General features: G+C 40.8%; 1 protein-coding gene across 2 annotated transcripts in view; it reads left to right on the plus strand.

Moving 5' to 3' along the window:
- fbxl17 (F-box and leucine-rich repeat protein 17) overlaps positions 1–3,337 on the plus strand; it is a 240,534-nt gene extending 237,197 nt beyond the window's left edge. The window contains exons 11-12 of one of the 2 annotated variants that reach the window (XM_031305467.2): positions 1,117–1,266; positions 1,307–3,337. In XM_031305467.2, the coding sequence (XP_031161327.1) occupies positions 1,117–1,254 (138 nt within the window). In that variant the 3' untranslated portion in view covers positions 1,255–1,266; positions 1,307–3,337. Of the gene's footprint in view, positions 1–1,116 lie in introns of both variants that reach the window. The other variant, XM_031305466.2, reaches the window with a different exon arrangement.
- Positions 3,338–22,391: the final 19,054 nt, after the last annotated feature.

Consider the following 22,391-nt stretch of genomic DNA (forward strand, 5'->3'; position numbering starts at 1 on the left):
GAGCTCAGCTGTCCTCTGGTGCTAAACCAATTGCCATAGTCCAATTGTTTGTGTATGTGCATACACTGTATACTCTGAAGAAATTGCCTTTCCTTAGTCTAGTGCACTACCATTTTGATAGGGCACTATCAGTTCAATCTGTGTTTTCTTGATTATAAGGCATCTTAGGGCGATGTAGAGATGGACAGATTTTTTGAATTAGGTTAATTTAAAAATCTATTTATTCGACCTAAAGCAATATTTCTGTTACATTTATTTGGTTTTAAGATGATTGCCTCTTAATACATCTACTCAGGACTCCCTGGAAATCTGCTGATACTGAGTGAATGACTCGTGAATTATTCTGAAATTGTGCTTGATTGGTTGACTCATGATATGCTCAGTGTGTTAACATAAGGCTGAACAACGGACCTAATTGATCAAATTCTGTACTAAAGCGACAGTTACTTCAAAAGATACCACTTTCATTTGATTAACTCACATGGACTGGAGTTTTTGTCCCCCATTATGAAGCAACCTTGTGGTTCATAATGGAGGTATGAAAAGCAGGAATGATTACAGCAGGAAAATCTGTTTGAAAGTACATATGGGCACCTGACTATTGTTTTAAGACTCAAAACTGCCGGCCAAACGTGTCAAAAGAGAGCAAACATGAGAAAAAGAAACACATTGATTTGTGCTTGACAGTTAATTCTTGACCTTGGACACAGCAGTTGACAAAAAAAAATCCCTACTCAAAGAACCACATACTTAGTTGTTTTGGAGCTTTCTGCCCCATCACATGGTCTTCATCAGCAGATTTAGTTTTCTCAGTCATCAAGTGTAGATATTTGAACTTTCCACTATTCATCCTGCAAAGGCTAAGAATAATGGGGACTTTAAAAATCCACAATTCTATGACACTCTGCTGATAAAGAGCATGTGATCAAAAGCTCTGGAAAACAAGTGAGTAAGTGGGCCTTGATTTGCCCACATCCCCTAATGTTTAAAATAAGTATTGTTAAATTTGTCATTGAGGTGAATCTGATCATTTGATCATCATAGTGTGTGTGTGTGTGTGTGTGTGTGTGTGTGTGTGTGTGTGTGTGTGTGTGTGTGTGTGTGTGTGTTTTGCAGGTGAACGAGGAGACAGTGGAGAGGCTGGTGGTCCAGTACCCTCACATTGTTTTCAGCACGGTGATGCAGGATTGCAAGAGAACCCTGGAGAGAGCTTATCAAATGGGCTGGAGCCCCAACACATCGAACACTTCGTAGCTACTGCTGGATCTCACACACACACACACACACACACACACACACACACACACACACACACTCACACACACTTAGCTACATAGAGGCCCTTTTTGTGTACAGACACACATACACAGTATTTGCAACTCAGTCATGTTTGCCTCTCATCCACTGTTCAAACATGCATGTGAACATGTAGCTACACACTCACAGACAAAGGTCTAGTTCATCAGCTGTTTCACAAATCTATCATTTTAAAAAAGTAAAAGATGGGCCTCCTGGTATTTTAAAGTTAAGTGAGACATCATACTTCTACCAATCATTGACTGAATTGTCCTCATCATCATCGTTAATAAGCCAGATTACATCCAACAATATAGTGTACTTTCTTCGACCAGAACCTTGAGTGACTACTTTGTTTTGGTGCTAAACGGTGCACCAACAAGTGTTATTTGATATCTACTTTAAGTGAGTGTTACTCACTTCATAGAGTATTAAGCCTCATACATTTTTGAATTGTCAGTTATCACTTTGGATGGAGTGAAGGTAAAGATGCACAAGGAGACGATGCACGGGAAAAAGATCCAATTAACGGATCATTAAATCAAAGACATTCAGGGATGGTTGGACAAGAATTATTTTAACGAGTATAGATTAAAAAAAGGTTTGTCACCCCAACCGGAGCCGATGTCCCTGAGCACTGCACCCATGTCAACTCTCGGCATTTGCTTCCTGTGTTTACTTCCTTCAAACTGAACTCAACTGCTGCAGCGAGATCGCACAAGCTACAGCAGAGACTTGGAGATCAGGAAGCAACCTCCCACTACTTCAGACCGGAAGACAACTGAACTGCCAGAACTTCAGACCTCATTTGAGGCATTTTGAGAAATTTGTGATGTTTATTTTGTCCAATTAGATGATTTTTCTTTCTTTCGTGGATGTTCAGTACAGTGTTAAAAGCATTTGTGGACACATTTTGAGATGTTTGACGAGGCTCCATTTGAAGGACGGAGCTCCTCGCTGTGACTTAATATGCACATTACAATGGTACAGAAGAAAGACCCCTGGAAAATTCATGGCAAGAAAACAGCATTGACTATTTCTCAAAAACTGCATGTTTACATTGAGATCCTCATCTTGTTTTTTTTTTCCAGCTACAGAGATATTATCTACAGATGATTTGCCGTTGAAATGAGCCTCTGTATGACTTGGGAACAATGCTGTTTTTTGATGCCATGCTTACATTTAGGGTTAACTGAGCATCACCTTGAGTCAGTACAGAAAGAAGTGCTTGAAATAGAAGTTGCCTTTACTTAGAAACCCTGGGTCATGTTATCAGACTATTAACCACAACCACCGTGATGACAGGTAAGAGGAAACGTTGCCTTAAGTGGTTAGTAGGTAATTGCCATCCAATTAGCGAACTGAAATCGACCCAGAATTTACTGAAGAAATGTTTATCTTAGTTTATCTGATACCATATTCCCATTATTTGATCCGATATATACATATAAATAACTACTGTGTGGGATTTACTTAGCCTATGATTGGTTTTGAGCATATACTTGTAACATTAACTATGTAGCAATGCAATGAGGGAGTTATCTTTCTTAGTGGGGTAGGATGTAGAGAGAAAACTGGCCTGGCCTATAACCAGGGCCAGTGGAAGTTGGTTGGAGAGAGTTGATTGTTTGTTTTTTTATCTATTCTATAGAAACTCAGTAGTGTACAGTTAAAAATGCAAATAACCAGGGTATTTTTCTATGGTGTGAACTAGCTCTAGGCTCAGCCTCCACACACTGTCACTCAGACATGAACAATAGCTTACTGAGCTTAGGGTTAGAGTAGAACTGTAAACTTTCTACAGCATATAGAGATTTCAGACAATTACAAACACCTCCATTTTACCCTTTTCAGAGTTTGTAGACTTTAACCGAAGGACAGTTTCTCTCTCGGCCTGTTTTTGTTCGGTTTCTGTTCTTTTGTAATCCCCATATGCACTTTCTTCTCTGCTAGATGTTGACACACTTGATTCCTGATTTGTTAAGGCAACCGTAAATGACTGGATTTACATGAAGATGAATAAAACACTACTTCAAGCTTTTTTTCTCTTTTCCTTTTGTATGTGTGGAAGTGAGGCAGGAGGCAGGATATTCAAACATTAACATGTATTGCATGTTTTTCCAGTTTTGTTATTACATCAATTGTATTTCAACACAAAAAGCACAATGACTATAATGGTAGTCATGGTGACATTTCAATTCAACCCAAATTGCATCTGTATGCTCAGGTAAAATGCAAATAAGCATACCAGCATGATTTCCATCACAACAAAAGGCCTTGGAATCTGCAAGTATGACTTACCGAAGCCTCTGTATTGGTAGAAATAGATGTTTTCCACAGATACCCATGCATTGATAATGTATTTTCTATTCACCACCATGACACAACAATCAACCTGCATTTCCATTAAAGTACACTGATGTCAAGGTCAGAAATATTGCCACAGGAGCTTCACATCTGAAACAAAATTTGGAGACATGAGCTTGCTGACCAGCAAGACCGCAAAGGGCTCAAAGAGCTAAAAAGCTGTCACTCAATATGTCCCCTTTCTTTGACAATAGTGTCTCTTTCATGTGCCTATTTTCATGTCTGGCGATCAAACGCGGGAGATAGCATCAAACTGGATGCGAAGTTTGGTTCTTCCCAGATACATTCTTTGTGTTAACACAATTGGTGTCAACATGAGGTGCAGTTCACTTGAGCCACAGCTAAAGGGGTTTTCTCTAATCTTATTAAAACACCAACCTGTGCAATTTCTTATTACCAGTTATAGTCTCCCTACAATAATTACTGCCTTTTTGAGCTTTTGCATCAGAAATATGTTGTTTGAATACGATGGTGTGTTTTAAGGCTGTAATTTGTGATTTTGTTTAAGATGTATTTTTCCCAATACCTCTTTAGAAGGTCTTATAATCCTCCCAAGGTAGAATTTGTTGCAGTAATGGGCTATTAGAATGACAATAGATTTCACAGGTGTTCATAATATTGTGTCCACCCCCTTTAACTGTTTGACACTCACTCACAAGAGAGGGATAAAAACATTACAGCTGCTTGAAAACTGAGCAGATTGTGATTACAAAACTGTAGTAAAGTTGTGTATCACTTAAGATTTTCTGAAGGAGCTGTTATTTGTGTGACTAAAAATATCGTGTTTGCACAAGAAAAATATGAAAATTGGATCAATTCTTTTAAGATTCTCGTTTTCAATCATTTGCATTTTGCCTTTATTAGAAAGTGACAGTGTAGATACAGGCAGGAAAAGAAAAAAGGGGGTATCCATGCAACAAATGTTGCTGGCCACCATTCCCTCTTCCTCTCTGCACTTCTGATCTAACGTTCACTGAAATCTCAGGTGTAATTGCATTTGCATTGTTAGATTTTTTTTGGCTATCTGTTTAGTTAATAATGTATGTCAGCATAACATAGGGAGAGAGAAGTGACTCAGGTATTGCCAGTGTGGGTCAAAAGACCTTAAGTGACGGAAGTAACATTGAAAAAGTCACTTAAGGTCTTTTGACCCACTCAAAAGACCTTAAGTGACTTTTTCAATGTTACTTCCTCAGCAAGAAAACCCTTGTTCAATAGCTTATACTTCATTGGCCCTGACAAGCAAAGACATTAATAACTTGGCCTTTGCCTTTTGCCTTTGTCTCCTCTGCCATCTGTTGAAGGCATGATTTCAGAATGACAGGGTTTTTTAATATTTCTGCTACAAATGAGGTTATCTCCCTGCACTCCACTCCCATTTCTCTTTTGGGTAAATTATGCAGCTTGTTGAATTGTACTGCTGCCAATTAGAGCCTTTGCAAATGTGAGTGTATGCCATCGATCCTCCATCTGATTGAGGTGGATTCCATCGATGGCTCGCATTCCTCAGACTTCTGCAATATTCATCAAGGTGGAAGGAGGCGTTCGTCCGGCACTTGAAAGAGAGACTGCCCTCCAGAAAGGAAAAAGTGAGCAGGGCACTGCAGAATAGCAATAGAGAGCACTAATTAAACTTGGTAAATATTCATGTGGTCATTACATTTTTAATGAGGTGCTGATAAGAATTGATGCTGACCATGCAGGACATTTGTCATGTCGGACCTGCAAGGACGTTAGTCTAGTCTTCCCAAGAAATTAGTATTTTTCAAGACCTAATCATAGATGACATTGACGGATGTCCTCGACTGAAAAGGTAGGGCCTCCTTTGAACTTCCTCACAAGAATTGATACAGAGCATTTGGTCATGATAAAGGCTGTGTTTTAGGAACATGGCAGCCACCATCCTTAAGTGTTGGTGTGCTGTCAAGAGCTAAGTATGTCAGAGCCTTTGTGGTTGTAATGCATCAGAACAAGACGTGGACGCTTGTGAGCAAACACTGCATGCAGTAACCTGTTGATCTAGTAAATGGTGGTGCCCATGATGAGATTTGATGGTATCTACAGTATAGTAGCCATCTGATACAGTGCAGCCCCTATCTCTAGTTTGGGAACATCACTCCATTTTATACCATAAACTCCTTCCTTGGACAAGTCATGTCTTGTCTTCAAGTACCGGTATTTGGTGCAACATTGGTTGGTCATCTTTGCCTCAGATACCTTCCTTGAGAGTCTCCTTCTCTTTCTGACTTGCTCCCATTCACTGACTGTGGAGGGTCTACTCTGCCAAAGCTTCCCTTCATCCTGTTCATCCTACACTGAATCAACTTTACTCTGGCACATCCCTCTGCTTCACCCCTGCCCTCACCAAACCCAGATTCTTCCTGTCTCTTGGAAATTATGTCAATCATTTGTCTCCATCTGGCTTGAGTGCTCCAAGAGCTTCGATATTTATCAACATATAAAAGAAAAATATTTCCTGTCCATCATCATATACTGTTCACCCTGAGGAGGTATTTTGCCTAGCTGCCTGTGGTATTCTGCCTGCCTATTGACCTGTGTTGATTCTGCAGTTGGGAAAGAGCGTAGCGTTGAATAGTGAGGATGTTAATGGGTTGACTTTGTAACTGACTCTGCCTTTGAGCAGCAGGGGCGAGCTCAGTGTTGCTATTCATGACTCCAGAGGAGCCTGTGCAGTTTAGGCCCCGACGAGACCCACAGAGAACTCCAGAAGAGAGTGTTTGAATTACACTGTTACTTGTTTTGGATGGTCAAAGACAGACACATTTTTCTCCCAGTCACTGCATCTGGAAATTGAACTTGAACATGATAGACCCAGGCAGTCGTCAGCTTGATGTATGAAGATTTATGGGTATGAATTCCTCTATAATGGTTTGCCTCTCACCAGGGGCTACAACTAAACCAGCTTTCCTGTCCAACCTCAAGAAGATAAAAAGAAATGAGATTTGTTAATCCACCGAATATTGACATCCTCCCAATAGGCTCATTCCTGCCGCCTGGGGAAAATATCAACCAATGAGTACTCTCAAAAAAGTGAGGTGTGTGGAGAATGTGTTTCGGCAAGGATAATGAAGTCACTGTGATTCCATTCCATGGCTTCATGTAGATGTTGTCTCTCTGTCTTTCAAACTGGAGTTAATTGCGGTGTTTAGGCAGAGCTCAGTCTAGCTTCTGAACGGCAAAGGTTAATTAGCAACAGAAGGATCTCCACACAAGATATGTTGACATTTACATTTCCTTCCTGGCTAAAATGAGGAAGAAACCCTATTTGGTGGAATTGGGGTGGGAAAAGGGAGAAAAATGATTCCTCTACAAACATCTTAATTTCTATGCAAGGCTTGGCGTTGATATGCAGATTTGGCAGTTGGATGACATTTAAAAGTAGTTAATTGTGCAAATCTTTGTTTTAGTCTGGAAAGGTCGTGGATAGTGAGAGTCTTTCATCATGAACTAACCCCCCTCATCAGCACAGCTGCAGAGAAGGGAGGGGGGTTTGTTGGTTCCTCCGCTGACCGCCTTATAAAGCCGCCCATCGCTTTTCAAGGTGGTTCATGAATATTTATATGCACAAACTGTTTGGAAAATGAAAATTAATCTGCAGCCCGACAGGAGATGACTTGGCTATCTGTTTTCACAAAAGAATGTAATTCTCCCCATTCAGGACGAGTATGCTCCATTGTTTTCTTTCTCATATTCCTAAATGTCTGGATATCAAATTAAGCATGTTTCTTCTTGATGAAGGACAATTTTGTTTTATTGCAATGTGTTCTTCCTCTTATTACAGCAAAACTCAACAAATCTGTAATGTTTCTTCTGTAAGATATGTTTGTGTTTGGCTATCATATCTTCTCTATTACAATTTCTGGGGTAAACCTACACAGGGAAAACAATCCTCCCCCCTGGAAGCAATATGATAATGCAAAATAGATTTATTGCATGTAATAGTTTGTCCATATTTTGGATATTACCATCTAACAGGCAACACTGGTGAGAAAGCACAATGAATTAAAGATACAGCAGGTGCACAGATTGGAAATTTTACACCTGGTTTCACCTGAATAGCACAAATGGATACATAATTGCTCCATTTCATCACTTCCCTTCGCTGGGTGACATTAAAGGGAGCTCTTTTTTGAGATTGGAATAAGGATGAATACATCCAACTGGGGACTTGAGCAATGCTCAAATCTGATCATGCATATTTCTATTTGTCTTTCAGCTGAAAAAAGTCTCACTTTGATTTAGCTACCATTAGGGTTCCTCCAAGGATACGCTGGTCTTGTTTGCTCGCTGAAATAACTCGGTGCACATTTAATCAACGCCTGATTCACCGACCGCTCTTTGTTTTCCCCTTGAAGCACGATCTCACATCCTCCCTGGAGCAGTTTTCATCAATTAAAACAGTCCAGCCCTGTTCTAAAGCTACAGATGGCCAGCGTCAGACCCGACCAGATTTCAGGGTCTCCCAGCCAACTGCTCTGACATGTCAGACATGCCGGTATGCCTTGTCACTCCCCACTCCTCCACTGTAACAAAGGTTGGGCAGACTCCCCTCTGGAGCACCAGGCCCAAGTGGCTCGCAGAGACCTGAGGCGTGACGGAGCTCCAGTCTCAAGGCCAAGAGTGCACCCCCAGACCTCCTTTCAAAGCAGCCTCTCCTTTCACCCCTCCTCCTTCTGAAACCTAGTGTCCATTTAATCCTTCTTCAATTCCATCTTTTACTGCCCAAACCCTCCAATCAACACCTCCCTCCAGAACAGTCACACACACATATACACATTCCTCTTTGCATTTTCCTCACTGAATTCTCCAAATCTCACACTTGCTACTCGCCACCTCTTGGCCCCTCACCACCCCGACCGCCAAGTCCCTCCGCCCACCTCGGTTGCTTTCCAGGGGTGTGTATTTCACGCCCTGGTGGCTGGACAGGCTCTGGGTGATTTCCCAAGGTGGGGGCTGAAGGTTGGGCAGGAACCAGTGGTGTGGAGTGATGTCAGAGCAAGGACTAGGATTGTGTGTGTGTGTGTGTGTGTGTGTGTGTGCTGTCACTGCATATCTATGTGTCTGCATGTGTAGGAGTATATAGTTTGAACTCCCTTCAAAAGGCCAGCTGTACAAATGCTTCTCTGAATGAGTGAGGTGTTGAATTAACAAGCCATACGAGGCACCCTATTCTCCTGTGTTGCTCCATACACTGACCTGGCAATAATGAGGCAGAGACACATTACAATGGTCCTTTATGGGTCATGTTCTGAACATTACTAGACCAAAGGGGCTAATGTGCTGGTGTGCGGGAAGCGAGATGAAATGACAGTGCAGCGAGCCAACTGAGCGTAATGAGAATATTGTGTTTTGAATAAACCGAAATGGGGTGAATTTGCACAGGATGTGGGCCAAGGCAACGTTCCCCGCTGTGCTCAGACAGTGTTCGGGGATCTTTTTCAAACCAGCATGACAGTGCTTCCTCCGCTGTGGCTGGGCTCTCAACAGGCTTTATTTATTTATTTACCTCTATTTACTTTTGGTAGTTTGACTGAGCGCGCTAGGCTGCTTTTCAGAAATGCCCTGTTTCACCCACATTCAGTTACACACATTCACACCTCTGGGAGCCAAGGTTTCCCGACTGTTGTTCACCGAACATTTCTACTTGACCAGCCGGGTGTTAATTGCCTTGCTCAGGTCCACAAAAGTTACTTGGGAATGTGCCGGCTTTTTTCTTTTGCTCTGCCCTCATGTTCCCAGCTCAGGGATTTTAGGAAACGGCTTTCCAGTCAAAAGCCCAAATTCTCTGAGCTATCCTCATGGTTGGAGCACAAATAAGTAGACAGAGAAAAGCTTTTTTGAGTAAGCTTCAGGTTTTCTGTAGCACTCTCGGAATGACCTGCTCACCATGCTCAATATGAATGTCATAACCGCAGACATGTAGCTCATTGTATTTGGCTCCATGTCCTCAGTGTAATTAGCGAAATGTCTACATCTCAACACTTTGGCTAGAGTCAGCTACGTGACGACCATGCATGCCTCTCAAACTTTCTTTTGTTGCTTTTTTGTGATGTAGTTCAGTTATAGCCAGAGATGACTTCATCAAAAGGAGGCAGGATTCATATCTTAAAACTAAACATGTTGAACAATACACTGGCACCAGCACTAGTGCCAGACTGCAAGTGTATATGTGTGTGTGCACCAGTGCCTGTGCCTATAGGCGTACGTGACCAGCTTCCAGGAGTCCTGTCTGCCTGTCCAAGTCCCACCATTGTAACCCCACAAACAACATGCAAAGCTACTATTCAGGAAATTAATTTCTGTGGTTAACACACTGACAACCTGTCTCCTCACAGCTATTGTCAGAGTTTTTTTTCAAAGATCATGCTGTTTGTAGTGAAAGGAGATATAAAAGAAAACAAAAGGAAGGGACAGACTTGGGGAACTGTTTTCCTGTTCTCTTTGAATGCTTTTTCTACTTTTCTTTGTTCTTCGTCATTCTCCTTTTTCTAAATTTCAGGGGTTTTTTTTAAGCAAGCAATCTTATTTTAGATGAGAGGTCAGCTAATGAATAACCTGCTTGATTCCAATTGATAAAGTAACACTTTAGTTGATGAACAATCAAAGAATAAGTAAATTGAGTTAATTATGTTTTGTTTCAGGAAATGTGGTAAACATTAATCTCTGGCTACAACTTTCACATAATGGATCTCCAATATTTTTGGTGTGTGAAATGACAAATGTTAGTCAGAGATTGTAACATTGCTATTTAATAAACTCAGCCAAACCAATTCAAAAGATTTTTTTTGCAGTAACACAACTTTCTAAGCTAAATCTAACACTTTAATAACCTCCAAATTTATGCTTTTATAAAGACATGTCACTTTTCATTCGCAGTAGAAAATATTTGAATTTCCCATCTGAACCACAAACCGTAATAAATGTATAATAAGAGTAATAAAATCATAAATCAGCAAAAGGCAGCCTCTTCCAAATCTGTCTCAGCCAACAGAGATAAGCTAGGCCACATTGGGTCAGGACAAGGTAAAGAAGAAATAAGGCTGAGGCAACAGTCCTTGAAATATTGCCTGTATCTGATTGGCCTGATGGCTTTGTTTGGGAGCCAAGTTAATGTTTCCCTGGAATGTTTGTTCTGTGCTTTCTTGATGGACAATAACAGATTATTTCCATAAAAGTGGATGAACTCGTCCCGCTGTTGTTCACCAGGTCCATTTTTTTTTACAACTCTGGATCTTTTCTCTGTCTTTCATCTCTCTGGCTTGTCCTCAAGTGTCTGTGTTTCTAGAATGGGTGTTTGGCTTTCATTTCTCTTCAAGCCTGTATATCAAAGAGGAGGCAGGTGTGGTCTGTTAAGACTGTCACGCAGATGATCAAGATATGCTTTCTGGAACCAGGAGGATCCGCGGTCAGCTGTGGTCAGGAGGACTGCTTGTCTGAATGGGAAATGATTTGCAGTTCACTGGAGGAGCTCAGCTGACTGAATCTAGCCGCTCCCTGTCAGGCAGAGACGAGGAATGGGAAGACCAATATGAGAAATCCTCCTGACTTTATTATTGGATTAGCTAAACAACACCTTCGGGAACCTCTGCAGACATGCAAAGAGTTGAAAAAAAAAGCCACCTGTTGCCTGTTTGATTAGACAGTGAGACAGTGTGTATTCACGTACATACATGTGTGTCTGCATCGAAATAGTGTTGTATTTACATGCAAGTGTAGGTATCCACATACTGTACAGCAGACAAGCTCTTGCACACAAGGAAATGAAAGACAGAAAGTGTTAGCTGAGGAAAATTATATTGTTTGTTCACCTCTACAGGTGCATGTGTGGAGCAGCAGCTTTGTCCTCCCTGAATCAGAAATGGAAAGAAAAGTAATTAATCGCAGTCACTCAACATATTCAATTTTATATGTTATACAGCAAAACACTGATGATTGATATACAGTGCCTGACAAAAGTCTTGTCGCTTATCTAAGTTGTAGGAACAACAAATAATAACTTGACTTGTAGTTGATCAATTGGAATCAGAAATGGCTTATATGAAAGGCAAAGGCTTCTGGATTATGCTTATTATACCAAAATAAAGTTTTGTATCATTCATTGAGTTTTATCATTGAATTAGGACAGAAAGGTCAGATTTGGCTTGGACAAAAGTCTTGTCGTGTCTTTATATGATTCAACCAATCACAGATTAGAGTTTCACCTGTGACAAATACTGTAATTAACACATTCCTGGGTGTGTATAAAAAGAACTCCAGCACACCAGACCTTCATGTGAAGTGCAACCTGACCTCTCACAACATGCCAAAGATTCAACCACAGACCAAAGTGCTGATCATCAAGAGCCTGAAGACCAAGTCTGCTGCTGAGGTGGCAGACATCTTCAATGTATCCAAACGTCAAGTGGAGAGGATAAGAAAAAGATTTGAAGAAACTGGTGAAGTTCATGACAAGTCCAGGTCAGGCAGACCCCATAAGACAACTGTTCGAGAGGACCGTTTGTTGCTTCGACAGTCCAGGGCCAGCCCTTTTTCTGGGCTGGCCACCAGAAACCCCTGTATCTATAACAGTTTGTCGAATTCTCTCACGCAGTGGTCTCCATGGCCGAATTAGTGCTCACAAACCAGCATTAAACAGAAGACAACTAAAAAAGTGTGTTGCATTTGCAAAGGCCCACAGCTTAGTGAAAGGATGGACAGTGGAAAAGTGGCAGAAGGTTGATTTTTCTGATTAATCATCCATTGAACTGCATCCCAATTGCTGCAAATACTGCATAAGACCTGTTGGAACCCGCATGGACCCAAGATTCACCCAGAAAACAGTCAAGTTTGGTGGAGGAAAAATCATGGTTTGGGGTTACATGCAGTATGGGGGTGTGCGAGAGATCTGCAGAGTGGATGGCAACATCAACAGCCTGAAGTATCAACAAATTATTGCTGCCCATTACATTCCAAACCACAAGAGAGGGCAACTTCTTCAGCAGGATGGCACTCCTTGTCATACTTCAGCCTCCACATCAAAGTTCCTGAAAGCGAAGAAGGTCAAGGTGCTCCAGGATTGGCCAGCCCAGTCACCAGACATGAACATTATTGAGCATGTCTGGGGTAAGATAAAGGAGGAGGCTTGGAAGATGAAAGATGAAACCAAAGAATCTTGATGAACTCTGGGAGTCCTGCAAGACTGCTTTCTTTGCTATTCCAGATGACTTCATCAATACGTTATTTGAGTCATTGCCGAGACGTATGGATGTAGTCCTCCAAGCTCATTTTCTTTTTCCCAAGGCACCATGACTTTACGTATGCTCTGATGTTATTGTAGCATGTTTGTGTATTCACAATAAAGTATAATTTCTACCGTACATTACGGTATTTTTGTATGCGACAAGACTTTTGTCCAAGCCAAATCTGACCTTTCTGTCCTAATTCAATGATAAAACTCAATGAATGATACAAAACTTTATTTTGGTATAATAAGCATAATCCAGAAGCCTTTGCCTTTCATATAAGCCATTTCTGATTCCAATTGATCAACTACAAGTCAAGTTATTATTTGTTGTTCCTACAACTTAGATAAGCGACAAGACTTTTGTCAGGCACTGTATAAACACTCAGCCATAATAATTACTCTGAGTGAATGTGAAATGACTTCCTAGGCTAGTTGTACCATTGTAGCTTCTCTATAGAAACACAAAAGCCTGCTGGATATCTCATTCACTATAACCTTCCACAAATGACTACATATTGTGCTAAGAGAAGAAAATTAACCCGGCACATTAGATTAAGGAAGTAATTGGAGTGAATCTTTGACTGTATAATTGACTCAGTCAAAACTGAGAGTCAGGTCTGCGGAATGGGATATTTTTTTGTCATTTTGTCAAGCTTTTCCTCTCTCAGTTTAGTGATGCTGTACAAAACCAAACAGATGCTCAGCACGAAGAAATGACTTTAACTGTATTGTCCCTATAGTATACCGTGGACATTAAATGTAACAAATCAATGTATCTTGATTAATTTCTCACTCATTTAGGCCTACTCATAATTTATGGTGATCATTTTTTTTCCGTATTGTCAAACAAACATCTGACAACAGATGGCAGGTTAACCTTTATCACTTGGATTAATCAATGTTAACCGAGGGTAGTTGAGATATGTGGCCTTAGGGCACGTTTCCTGTTAATCATGCAAATTTTGACTGTCCCCCAAATAATCAAAGGCAGCCTAACAAAAAACTTTTGCTTTCAAAATGAATTGCTGCAGGTTCAATATTCTCTATTACCGCCTGTCCTGTGAACACGTTAACTAGCTACAGCAGCAGACTCATACACCTTTGCAGAAGGACTCCATTCATCAGCCTGTCAGCTCAATAACATCAATAGCCCCGTGGCCAGTGGTTAATCCAGCTACTTAGAGGTCCGCAGCGCCGCACCTCTCTTCTGATCACAGCAGATGTGTCCAATTCTCGGCCACCCTGATGCATTTACTCACTCGATTCAAATCATTTCCACACAGAGACACTTGAATAGACCTGCTGGTGCTGACCATGAGTGATAATCAGGCTGAGAGACTTTGTATTAAAGGTGGAGTCAGCGATTCTGGAAAAAGAGTGTTAATATTTTAACTCAACACCCCTCCCTTAAGTACTCCTTCAGAACGTTAGCATGTGCAGGATTTACCGTCCCTCTCACTTCCACTGCCTTTCTCTTTATACACCATTGGCCTTTCTCCTGTCCTGCGCACGAGTACTGGAACAGAATAGTGTTCGGCTCGATCCGAGCCACTTTCTTTCTTTCCCTTTTACAGAGCCAGGCCTGTGTATGAAAACCAGATTTATTTTCAGCGCACACACAGAGAGGACAGCTAGCGGACCGTGAGGAGATATTCGCTGAATTTGACAAAGGTATATTAGATGAGAAGGACAGACTTCAACTATAAACGCAGTGATTGCAGCATCATACAAGTATCTCCACGTAGCCTTCAGTGTCTTTAAGAGCAATGTTACAGTGCATGAGAACAATGCAAATTTCCACAGCAAGGCTCAACAAGGAAAAGCCTCTTAACTTCGATTTCCTTCTGTGTCTGTGTTATTTCCTGAGCTGAGCAGCTCTGTGTGATCTCAGGGGCTGCTCCGCAATCTGTTATTCCGGTGCTTTTTGGTTGTCTGTCTCTCTGTACAACTCCCTGCAGACCTCCCCCTACTCTGATCAGGGATCAGCAAGCTTTAACAGTGAGGATTGTCCCAAGTGTGTTTCTCTCTCTCTGTGGAGGAGGATTCTCTTACACGAGATCTGCGCCCCTAAACGCGTCTGTCAGTTCTTCTTGATTCAATTGATTTTCCTCAGTCTGAAGGCTTACAGCTGCTTATTTGAAATTGTCTTTTTTTTCTGTATGAGTTTAAGAGAGAGAGAGAAAAAAAACTAATTCACAAACATGGAAAGTGACCCTCATGTGTACATGGGTGAAAGACATGGGGTCGTGGCCTTGGCTAGCACTCATCTTTCTAACTCCAGCCTTTGACCCTCCCTGCCACAAACTGCCTCTCTCTGGCTCTAACCTTTCTCCACCTGACCCAAACCCTCATCACCCCTTTCACTGCATCAGCTCCATAAGGTAATAAACAGAACAACCAGCCTGACCTCTCCAACAAAAAGCTCAGAGGAAAACTCAGCTCTCTGTCTCATATGACAGGAATCTCTTTTTCTCTCTTTTCCATCCCTTTACAAGTCAGAGTGATGTAGAGAAAAGTGTATTGACTTTGATGGTTGGCTACAGAAACATCACAGGCGTTGTGTTCAAAGCTGTCCAAGGTAAAAGCAGATCAATACTTTTTATATTCCACTGCGGTGGAGTGCTATCGACCAGGGCCTTCACATACCCACGTCGCTTCACAACCAGCATGGCATGCCGTTCCAAAACGTGCTATTTTAATCAGAGAAAGACAATCTATATGTCTGACAAGTCTGCTCTCATCTCCATCCAAGACACTCTTCCTCTCCTGTCCTCTCTTCGCGTCTTCTTGTGGATTGATGGATCAGAAAAGTGGTCCCATCCATAGAATAAGAGTCTTAAGAGAAGCTGTCAGAACCAAAGTGACACAGAGATCGAGACGTCCACCAGAGTGCATGTGTCGTTACAAGACAGGGTGACACTTAAGAGGCTGTTTGGCAGTCTAAGTAGTAGAACTGGGGCTCAAAGTGTTCTTTGCTGGTGGGAAAAAAAGAAGCGCTTCTACAGTTTAAAAATGATGCTTTTCTGCCCTGTTTCTTTTTGAAGAGGCCTGACATATGTCTATTTCACTAGAGAAACTCTCTTAAATTCTATACTAATACTAAGTCTTCATTTCAAATATACACTAGTCTGTATACACACTTACCTCCAAACATCCTCCAGTAAATAGCTTGCAATTTCTGGATCCTTCTTTGCTGGCCTTCACAATGTAATCTAGAAACAGTTGGAGGCCTTTGTGTTGAAGACTGGGGCCCAATCACATTCATTCCACTTAATGTGATTTCACCTATCCTGCTGCTGCTGGCCTGGACCCCTACCGTCAACCTGATATAGCCAGCATATCTGCTGTGCCTCTCTTTACCTGTGAAAACTCAACACTGTCATTGGCAGAAATAGCAGATCATGATCATCATCATGCTCATCACCACCACCAGCGCAGCCATCACTCTCGCTATCATCATGTTCATCTTAACTATCACCATCATCTTATAGAGCGAGCAGTAGGTATCGCTGTCAGAATGGGGGGTTGAAATGTGAAAGTGGAGGTTTCTCTCTCTAGGCGGCCAAAACCTGCAAGGTTTGGTTTCTGACCCCACAAATAAACACAGATGTAATGTATGTCTTTTCAGAATAGGCAAACTATTGTGGTGTACAAAAGCATGCATGGAAAATATTACACTTAAGCTCTAAGTATAGCAAACACTGAGTTGTATAAACATGTTTCGTAATGCAAGAAGAAACTCTGTCATCACTGTATGATGGTAAAGTTATAATACATAAGATTTCAGTGTTGATTTGATCCGAGAGTTCAGTTTGAAATGACAGATATTGATGGCCAGGGGGAGCAAACATCCAAGAAATGCAACAGATGAAGAGCAACTCATCTATCTGTTTACAGCATTGCCAAACATACAATGGGCTGAGAAGATTCAACGCTTTACATTATCATCTAATGTGTTCTTCATTATGTGAAATGTCTGCATGCAAACATTTTTGTCCTCCATATCATATCCAGTACGTGCATGCATCATTTCCTGTTTCCACTGTGTGTGGGCAGTATCCAACATGGTAAAGTGAGGCAGTAACACCACAATGGAACACATTAAATGTATATTGCTCAAAAAGTAAATGGTAAATATAGTAGTAATATTAAAAAAATGGTTTTATAGAATACAGGAAATGTTGGTGCTAATTCAACTAGCCAGTTAAAAGTATACTCTGCTGATTTAAATCCAGCTCTGTGTCATCTTAGTGTGGGCAGTGTGTGCAGATGAACGGTGTTTGGCTTCCCTCTGGCGGACCTCAGCGGACATCCACTGCTCTGCTCTGCTCCGCGGGGAGCTCTGTGCGCTAGTACCACGGAGGGAAGCCGAACAGGGTTCATCTGCACACACTGCCATGACACAGAGCTGGATTTAAATCAGCAAAGTATCCCCCTTAAGTCTTTACATTACATACATTAATTTGGTATAAGCTGGTGCCCAAAGTGCATTTAAATTCCATAGGAACGAGAGCTAGATGTTATCAATGTCATCAATCAATCAATCATCAACAACAATCATTATGGTCAATGCTACAGTATAAGTGTCTAAAATTGTTTTTTTTATATATATATATTGTAGACCGAAACCACTTATGTTTACTGTATGCTAAATAGGGATGGTCATGTTTTTACAGTCTCATTTCAGCAAACACCTATCTATGTGCTCCCTTTGTTTCCAATCCAAGATCTTTTTCTATCAACTAGAGACGTAGTGTATGCAGGGAAACACACACGGTTACACGAAAAGCTTGCATTGCATGTGCAGTACTTGAATATGCATACTTGCACAAACACACAACCTAGAGACTCTAATCAGCAGTCAAATATCAGGAGTGAAGATATGTTGAGTAGCACTAACACAATGCTTAAGTGTTCCATCACACCAGAATGGGGGAAATAAATTATCAAAAGGCCTAGGAATACTGTATGTAGTGTGATAATGTGAAGGCAGATAAATAATGTCTGTGTTTTTCATTGGCATGCATAAAGAAGACATATTACTGTCAATCCAGTGGCACAACATGATGAGGCAATTAACTGCGCTGGATAGACTCATCTAGATATTAAAAGATTTCTTTGCATTGCAACTCCCCAGAGATTTAAGTGTAGAAGTTTGACTGTTCCCAACTTAAAACACTGCTTATTATTAAGGTCTGCTCTGGTTTGGTATCCATCCAGATGATTGGGCGGTAGGTGGAGTGAGTATTGAAACTCTGTACTAAATAGTTACCTCCTGCTGTGCTATTTGTTTTGCAGGTTGGGTTATTGATTTCTATTCATAATGCAACATATGTCTCCCATTATGTTTGCTCACCCCCCCTGTGAATTACAATAGATGGAGTACCAACTCTCTTGGTAATTCAACACTGCCATGGGTGCCAATTTTCAGTTGGTGCCAACAGCTGGTGCCCTGTAATCCCTAGTGGGTGTTCATTTCAGCTCAAAAGAAACGCCAATAATGTTAAAGTGGTACAAACAATCCACATTATTGCTTGCCAGGAATACAAATTATGTTACCAATGTACCAACCACATAGTCGCCACAAATACCAGTATATTTAACATATGAGCAAGTTTAGTCAAATCTGAATTATGGCAAGGTAATAGAAACATCTTTTACAGCCGTAATGGTTCTACAAGTGGTCAACAAAGTCATGATGAAACTAAACTAAAACGATGCCCTTGTCCTTTCTTTTCTCTTTTCATCTGCAGTATTTTGCCCTGCATGAGGATAGACAGTTTTGAGGTCAGAGTGGAAGAATGTGATTACGTGCTGTGGGTATGCTGGTGTATAGGGGCTCTACAGTATGTGGGTCATAGAGAGATAAAACATAGGGCATATTACACAATAATAAGCTCAAAATAACCTTTTATCTAAACAACATCATTACATATTACATACTTTAAAGGAATAGTTTGACATTTTCTGGGAACTACGCATATTGCCTTTATGGTAAATATAAAGCTATAGCTAACAGATGGCTTAGCTTAGCATTAACATTGAAAACGGGGAAACAGCTAGCCTGGGTCTGTATCTGCCTACCAGCACCTCTACAGTTCACTAATTACCAATGCTATATATTGTTTGTTTAATCCGTACAAAAAAGTGTAAAAATGACAAATTATGGTTTTACAGTTGCTACTTGCCTGGCAACCACACAGTGACGACAAAACTCCAGGAAGTCACTGCACAGGGCCAAACAGTAGTCCACATGTCAGTTTTACAGGTTTTACAAGATATAACATGTTTATTAGTAAACTTTTAGAGGTGCTAGGTGTAGCTTCATATTTACTGTAAAGACCCAAAAGTGGTATTGATCTTCTCATCTAACTTTAGCAACTAATAAGAGTATTTCTATTCTAAACTATTCTATTATTCTAGTATGAATAATCTAAGTATCTACCACAATGTACCATTTCAACTTATCACCAGCACTTTCTTTGCTAAATTAATCGCTGATACTCAACTGTTATCAGTAACAAAAAGTTGATGTCTGTCAAAGTGTCAGTGTTTACTATTTGTTGTATCTTTATAAATAATGTAACCCTACCCTGACCCTAACCCCTATGCACAAATTAAATATTTTAACACCTAACAGTTTTTTTTTTTTACACGTTAAGTTGTAGTCACTTGACAGTATGTTGAGTATAACACAGAGCATTCCAATTAAAGTGTGACTGTTAAATTCTGCAGTGTCGCCTTTCTCAGGATCTTTATCAGTGAAGTGTGTGGCGTGCATCACCAGGGGCGCCATATAGGGGGGAAAAGTTAGGACAATTCCAAGGGCCCATGACTGACAGGGGCCCCAACAAATAGGTAAAAACTAATATAAAAAACTAATATAAAATTATTAAACCATCATCATTCAGTATATATATTTCAAATATAATAATAAAATGAATGATCTCTTTGTTTTTACTTGTTTTTGGCAGTAAAAGTGAAATATCCCCATTGACCAAAAAGTAAACATCCATATTGACCGACCACCCCCCTGTATCTGCATGAAATGGTTTGGTCCTTCCGTAGCGCAGAACTAGCTACAGTGACCACGATGCTACCAAGTAACGTTAAATCAAAATCTGGTTTTCAAAAAAGGAAAGAGAGAAAAGAGAGAGGAAAGACAAAGGAAAAGGTGTCAAACTGTAACCCTGTTTTTCACCAAGAAAGGTGGGTAGCTTATAGTCTGTGAGTGGTATTAACCAAGGGGGTAAGCCTCTCCTCGGACCGCGAACCTCCTATGGCGCCATTTTAATGCTACAAAGCGATCACCCCCCGTTAGCATTCCATTGACTGCCATTCATTTTGGCGCCACTTTGACAGCGAATAACTTTACATCTGAAGCGTTTAAAGTCTTTATTTGTCCATTGTTTATTTCTAAAGAAACACGACAATGTATAAAAGGCTCCATTACCTTGTACCTCACGTTATGGCTCCGTAGCAGACGTTTTTATAAAAATAGGCTAATGATTGTGTCATAACCACGCGACTTACTGTCGCATAGTAGAGAAATTACCGTATAGTACAGGAGAAGCGCGCAGGCAGTTTCGTCTCACATTAGCTGTTTAAGTGTAATTACTAATGTTAACTAGCATTTTAGTTAGCAATAATTAGCCTGTGCCTATGTTATCTCCTTACATATACCTACGCTCTTCGTCTCTGCAAGATTGGGAATGATTGAGATTTCTCTTGGCACAGCTACCAGAAGACTTACAACTTTCAGACACGTTGCTCATAGCACATTTACGTCGTCTCTCTCAGTTGGAGGCTGCGCAGTAGCGCTCAGCGCTCACCGGAAAAGTGCTTCTAACGGCCTTCACTGGTCTGCATCCAGAGCAACGGGATCTGTTGGTCCATTCTTATATACAGTCTATGGTATTAACCTGTTGGCTTAATGTCCATAGTGACATAAGCTAGCTAGCTACAGACTAATCCAATCACCATTTAATCAGTGCAGGGAAACGTTTAGCAAGATATTCATATTGAATCATTGTCCCTGCCCCTTTTAGCAGACTTAACAACAGATGAGTCAGCAGCACCCCAGTCTCCCCCTAACTGTGCCCCTCCCTGTCCCAGTGAAGAAGGTGAGCAACACTGTGTTCAATGACATGCCAGTTAGCATCATTGCAGGGAGTCTGTGGTGATTTCTCTGTCTTTCATTAATAATTATAATAATAATTAATAATAATAATAATAATAATTTTGTTGAGAATTTTCCATTTTGTTAAATTTTACAATAAAAATACATTGAGACTGTAAAAGATGGCCTTCAGCACATTTTTTATGGTTGCTTTTAATCTTGCATCAAATAGTGAACTGCATACTAGACTTGCATGCATGTACAAATCACCAGCAGTAAATATTGTGCTAGTGCTAGTATTGAACTACAAGAAGCAAGACAGTTGCAAGCCTTTAATTAGAGTTATGTAAAGCTTTTGATGGGACAGTTAGGTCCTAGAGATGTGGTGACAACAGCTGCACAGAGGGGGCCAATTTTTTGTCATGGGGCCCAAAGTTCCTGGCGGCGCCCCTGTGCATCACCGTATGCTGCTCCTGGGGAGGAGCGTACCTCCATCTCCACTTCTCCTCAAAACCTTTTCCTGAACACAAGCAAATCATGAATAAAGTAAAACGAGTACCTTTACTTGACCTGGGCTCCCCACTAGATTATCTTTCTATATACCAAGTCACATTCCTTGTTTGGTGAATAATTTTTGTCACTCTAATAAATTAATATTAGTCTTACCATATGCACCAACTAGATTAAATTACTTGAAAGCCGAACAGTATTTTCAGTGAAATAAAGCACGTGAGCAGCATGTACTGCAGGCATATCAATTCTTTATATTTATTATTATATTTAGTCCAGTACTTGTAGCTCTCCTACTTTATATATTTCTGCATATATAGAAATGAAATATATCTGTCCTCTCTGTTCATGTGAGACCTATTAGATGTTGGTCTCATCTGAGAGAAAGGTTTGTTTTATAGTTCTTTTTAAATGTAGGGAGTAAGGATAGAAGATCTTTACAGATTGCAGAACTCTCTGGGACAAACATGTGATTTTTGACTTTTTAAACAAACCTGACTTGACAAGTATCTCATGACGATGGCATTCACAGATAAGTGCCGACTTCCTGGTTTTTTTTGGCTGTGGAAGGAGTCACAAGCTTGCACAGGCCGCCATGGGGTTGATTATCTTGCAGCTCCATGGCCACGCTCCATACGGAAACATCACTGTGTCTCTTCTTTGTGTGGTGTTATAAGGCAGGCAGGATCCTGGCATGGCCTCTAGATTTCCACTGTGAGCTTTTTATGGTCAGCTTGAATAGTGCACTGATGAAAAATGGAGATCACTTCAGGATCCACTGTTCCTTTGTTGCTCTTGCGAACCACATTTATTAAAAAAGTTTTTTTTACGTCTTGTGACCCAGACTGATTTTTG

The sequence above is a fragment of the Sander lucioperca genome, chromosome 2 (assembly GCF_008315115.2).
Source record: "Sander lucioperca isolate FBNREF2018 chromosome 2, SLUC_FBN_1.2, whole genome shotgun sequence".
NCBI classification, from domain to species: domain Eukaryota; kingdom Metazoa; phylum Chordata; class Actinopteri; order Perciformes; family Percidae; genus Sander; species Sander lucioperca.